The sequence below is a fragment of the Triticum aestivum genome, chromosome 7D, assembly GCF_018294505.1.
Source record: "Triticum aestivum cultivar Chinese Spring chromosome 7D, IWGSC CS RefSeq v2.1, whole genome shotgun sequence".
Taxonomy (NCBI): Eukaryota; Viridiplantae; Streptophyta; class Magnoliopsida; order Poales; family Poaceae; genus Triticum; species Triticum aestivum.
The window spans coordinates 456286863-456292350 of record NC_057814.1 but is presented as its reverse complement, the minus strand read 5'-3'; the positions used below and the strand labels follow the sequence as shown (position 1 = coordinate 456292350).

The 5488-nt window shown below is 54.8% G+C and overlaps 1 protein-coding gene across 1 annotated transcript; it reads right to left on the bottom strand.

The window, feature by feature from the left end:
• Nucleotides 1-695: 695 nt before the first annotated feature.
• Nucleotides 696-2559, bottom strand: LOC123169297 (crocetin glucosyltransferase, chloroplastic). The gene has a single exon (XM_044587136.1). It carries the CDS (start codon nt 2432-2434, stop codon nt 1004-1006), a length of 1431 nt encoding a protein of 476 aa, XP_044443071.1. The 5' UTR covers nt 2435-2559; the 3' UTR covers nt 696-1003.
• Between the last annotated feature and the right edge of the window lie 2929 nt (nt 2560-5488).

Sequence of the window (5488 nt, the reverse complement as noted above, 5' to 3'; positions counted from 1 at the left end):
TACAAATAATAAGGATTGATCCGGTTTACTAACAAATATTACTCCCTCTTCCGAATACATTTGAGAAATAAGTTTGGGACAAGCTTTTTCGGACGGAGGGAGTATTTAACTATGCAGGCCCACATTAAGAACATAGACTAATTACATGCATTCTTCTTGTTTTGTAGGTGGCCGCATGAATTGCGTTCGTCCTCACTTTAGCTTATTTAGCTACAAGGATGCTTCAAACATCAAAAGTGCAAGTGCGTTGTAGGAAATTACTTGCATCAGACCGTAAGCATTCTAATCAATTTAATTAATCTTATAAAATCACAACATCTTAGTTACTGTAGACCGCAATTACTCTAGGATAGAGACATCATAGCAGTGTGTAGGTGGCTCAGAAGTCATCACGTGGGATAGGTTGAAAAGTGTGTGGGCTGTCGGGAGAGGATTTGTAGCACGAAGGTGTCGGGCACACAACCCGCCTTTTTTTTGGTTTTTGATTTTCAATCTTTCGTATCTTTTAAATTAAAAGTTTAAATTATGTTTTGTTTTCGTATTCATGTTTTTGTGATGAAGTCTTTCAAAAGACATTCATTTTCAATACTTTTTGATGAGTTTTTAAAATTTTGTTAATTTTTAACTTTTAAAACTTGGTACGAGCGATCAACAAAATCGTTAGTTTCAGAATCAGTGAGTGACAAAATAGCAAGTTTAAGTTTCAACTCTGAATCTTGGTATGAACGATCGATCAAATCATTAGTTCAGAAATTATTAGAACTAAAACTTGTTGTGCCCTTGTTTGAAATCGAGAAACTTTACGAATTGTGAGGCAATCAGGTGACTGACACTGCTAAGACAGATGCGTGCCCCTGCGAATTTCTGGCGAGCTATCGTCTATTCTACATTGTTCACCTAACAACCCAGAAATACAACGTGGGTTCTTGAAGCTTGCTCCGCCTTCGATAGTCTTGGTGCTGTCGTGTGTCCAGCCTCGCATTTCTCCTCCTACAAGCTGGTGTCACAAGGAGACACCACTAGTGATGCCCTCGAGGAACACCCTTAGATTACGATCCGACGAGCCACCTTTCCGCAGAGCCTCTACGACCGCCGCCTTCCACTCTGACGCCGCGCGCCGTGCGCCCCCCGCGGCCTCGCCCTCCCGCATCACCTCCTCTACACGCCGCCTCACCTCGGCCGCGCGAAGCACGCCGTCGCCACCCACCTCCGCGCGCGCTCCCACGCGCCACTCGCACTCGACGAGCCACGCGTTCATCCGCTGGTCCGACATCTTTGGCACGCACACCATCGGCACGCCGCACGCCACGCTCTCCATCACGGAGTTCCACCCGCAGTGCGTCACGAAGCAACCCACCGCCGCGTGCGACAGCACACGCACCTGGTCGCACCACTCCACCACCATGCCGTTCTTGAGTGGCGCGTCCATCTCCGTCTCCGACGCTTCGCCATCCGCGAGCTCTGCCTTGATGTCCTTCCGGACGACGCACAGGTACGGCCTCCCGGTCTCCTCGAGTCCGAGGAGCAGCTCGTCGAGCTGCTCCCTCTCCATCCTCGCCAGGCTGCCGAACGCGACGTACACCACGGAATCGGCTGGTTTGGCGTCGAGCCACTCCATGTACTTGGCGTCGTCCTGCTTGAAGAGGCCGGCCTCGTCGCCGGACGGGAGCACCGGGCCGATCGGCAGCGCATCGTACGCTCCCACCGCGGCGAGCGCGCCCTCCTCGAGTTCCTGGCACGTGTTGACGAGCACGGTGGCTCTGGGGGTCTCCCTGTCGAGCGTGTCGAACAGGTCGCGTACGGTAGTGTACACGCTGTGGAAGAAATCGGACGGGTCGGTGGACTCGGTGAGGAAGGACGGGAGGTCCCGCACGGCCTGCGTCGGGAGGCCCGGGAACCGCACGAGGAACGACGGGTCGTGGCGGTGGTCGGCGACGACGGCGGCGTGGCCGTGGAAGTAGTGGTAGTAGACGGCGAGCACGGCGGCCGGCTGGATCCAGTAGAGCGCGGACGGCAGGCCCTTCTCGCGCGCCACGTCCGCGGCCCACGGGAGGAGCATCGTGTACACGACGCGGGTCACGGGGCGGCCGCGCACGGCGAGCGCATCCACGAGCTCCCCGACGCTGCGCGCGCCCGCGGCCTGGAAGGACGCCATGTAGTCGGTGAAGGCCGCGGGGTCGGTGCTGCTCCTAACGTACCCGGTCTCGGTGCCGTCCGAGAACGGGAGGAGCTCGAGGCGGCAGTCATCGCCGCCGCCGCCGTCGGGCGCGTCCGCCTCCGCCGGGAACATGCGGCGGTGCGCTGCTTCAGTGGTGGAGAACGTGACGAGCGCGTCGGGCGCGGCGACGAGCAGGCGCCGGGCGAGGCGGAGCGCCGGCGCGATGTGGCCCTGGAGCGGGAACGTCAGCACGAGGAAGTGCGGTTGCGGAGGCATGCTTGCCCCCCTCTCTGTCTCTCTGACTCCGGCCACGGGTGGCTTTCGCGTAGCGCTAGATGGGGCGCAGTCGATCTGCGACGACGGCAAGCAAGCGATTTGTGTGGTGGCGCGAGGAAGCGTGGGTTTTTATGGTTCCGCGCGTGCCCGTCACATGTTTGACGAAACAGCCGTAGGGAACTAGGTTGTGTCACGTGTGACGTGTCTAGGTTCTACGCCCCACCGTTCATATCGGTGCGTTGCGTCCATCCATTGGTTCATAAAGAGTCCAGTTTTTTATAGTGTTGAAGACATAACAGTCCAATCGTGTCAGTTGGCGACGTGAACAATCAGGCATAGGGTTCGGGGGGACGGCCGGTTTGGTTGGACACCGGTGGCGCGGCTCCTGCCGTCCTTGGACTGCTGCTCATATTCAGTCTTTTTAACGGAGTCAAAAAGTTTTAATTAAGGCGAACAGAGCTGCCCAGTTAACTAACGAAAATCAGACAAAAACTGTCACAAACTTGCTCACCCATATGAAATGCTGCCAAATAGTGGAGCCACAGGATCACAAAGACAGACCGACAAACACACCCGACAAAATATTACTGTAACCTCTAAGCACTTGGATCACAACATCAGCAATGAAACCCCGTCGACCCACTACAACTTGAGAAGAATACAACGACAAAGACAACACACATCTTAGCCCACTTTCACAAGAAAAAGGACACATCTCAGCCCACATTTGCATCCTAGAGAGGTGTATCCTGGAACCATTTGCGCCTCCACATTATAGCCACCCTTCTTGCCTTTGCACCTACTAGATTTCTTCTTGCGAATGCCAGATTGAGGGTGAGCGTTATCATTCTTGCATTTGTTCCTCTTTGCATTACGCTTCGAAAGATATCCGATCATCTTTTTGAATTTAGCATCCAAATTAAATAGGTATTTAACAAACTTAATGATGAATATGTCCCCGAGGTTAGGCCCGGCACAATAGGCACATCATCACCCACAAGAACCACATGCCCGATGTACTTAGGCGAGTGTGTGGCAGCAACATCAACAGCTACCACCTCCCCATCTACAACAACCTGACTAAACTCAAGAGGAGGTGTAGTTGTCGGCGTCCTGGGAACGGGGGTACCCAGACTTGCCTGCCTGCGGCCCGTGGCGTGGCTCCATCAACGGCCCGGTACGGCCCAGCTTCAGCAGCAATAGCTCAAGACCCTCGTGAGGGGCCAAGCCTCGCGAGGCGGACGACACCAAGACCTCCCTGGGGGCGGCCTCGCTAGGCTGGCTCCAGAGGAGCGGAGATATCTATGCAAGGCGCACCTCGCGAGGTTCACGTGACGTGAGCCATGACGACCAAGGCCAGGCGGGCGCCAGTGGGCGTAGTGTACCAATTTCCTCTTTGGTGCCAAGGAGGCAAGCGCAGGCGTGGAGTCCCGAGGAATCAAGCAAAGGTTTTCATTCCGGTGCAACAAGACCAAGACCACCAGGACGGTAGGACGGAGGTCATCGCGTAACCGACTGCAGTGTCACCACCAGAGCCTTTTGCAGGCGAAGACCAATTTTGTCAGGATAGCTTGTACTAGTCGTCTCCCTTCAAATTTGGCCGTTGTGGGATCCCTTCCCGCCTACATTTGGGAAGAGGATCAAGGCCACTATAAATAGGACTTAGCCACCACCATAGAGAGGCATCTTGGGACGGACCGATTCCACCCTAACCACCTCACCAGCTCATCGAGCTCAAGACACACCTCACCTCCTGAGGCTGTTCGACCACTGTACTAGTTCATCCTCAGCCCCTCGAGGCAATCCACCACAAAGATGGAGTAGGGTATTACACTGCAAGGTGGCCCGAACCAGGATAAATCTCTGTGTCCCTTGTTCTTTGGGTTCATTGAGCTAGGCGTGGAAACGTTGAGCGGGCAGACTGGGGAGAGAGTGTTCTTCATACGCACCCCAGAGTTCGAACCTCTCAAGTGTCTGCGGAACCCCGAATCCGACATTTGGCGCGCCAGGTAGGGGTGCGCCGAAGCCTCTGTTCCGTCGGTCGGCCCGCTATCACCCTGCGGTTCCGATGGCTGACGATTCGAGGGCTCATGCCGAGCACTGGGCTGCCTTGCCTGCTCGGGCAGCGCCGTCCGCTCAAGAAGACCTCAACTCCGCACTCCAGGCGGCACGCACACCGCCCAACACATCTGGACGCGGGCGACGCGGGTCGGAGCTATGTGCCCTCGCACCGCGGCGCACGCACGCCACCACACGATCTTCAGGCTACGTTGCGGCGACGACCCCACACACCCGACGGGAGCAGGCGAACATGCGAGCCGCACTCATCGTGGCGCGGGAGCTGCTGCGGTGCAGGTTGGCAGAGAGCGGCCGCGACGCACTGCTGGAGCGCGTCGCCGAACTGCTTGACGCTGCCTGCACAGGTGCGGCGCCCTTCTGCTCCTTGCTCACGCCTCAGGTTGTGGCAGAGGCGCGCGCGGGGCCCCAACGAGCTCGCGTGCCTCCCGGAGCGTTGGGAGGACTCGACAACATCAGCATGGCCCATGGCGCTGCGCGCCCTACCACGAATGCGCCACATCCAGGGGATAATGAAGGAAATATGCCCTAGAGGCAAAAATAAAGTTGTTATTTATATTTCCTTATATCATGATAAATGTTTATTATTCATGCTAGAATTGTATTAACCAGAAACTTAGTACATGTCTGAATACATAGACAAAACAGAGTGTCCCTAGTATGCCTCTACTTGACTAGCTCGTTAATCAAAGATGGTTATGTTTCCTGACCATAGACATGTGTTGTCATTTGATGAACGGGATCACATCATTAGAGAATGATGTGATGGACAAGACCCATCCGTTAGCTTAGCATTATGATCGTTGAGTTTTATTGCTATTGCTTTCTTCATGACTTATACATGTTCCTCTGACTATGAGATTATGCAACTCCCGAATACTGGAGGAACACCTTATGTGCTATCAAACGTCACAACATAACTGGGTGATTATAAAGATGCTCTACATGTGTCTCCGAAGGTGTTTGTTGGGTTGGCAG

What these genes read in the sequence shown, in the direction of transcription:
- LOC123169297 (XM_044587136.1), bottom strand. Translation starts at nt 2,434, where the DNA reads ATGCCTCCGCAACCGCACTTCCTCGTGCTGACGTTCCCGCTCCAGGGC.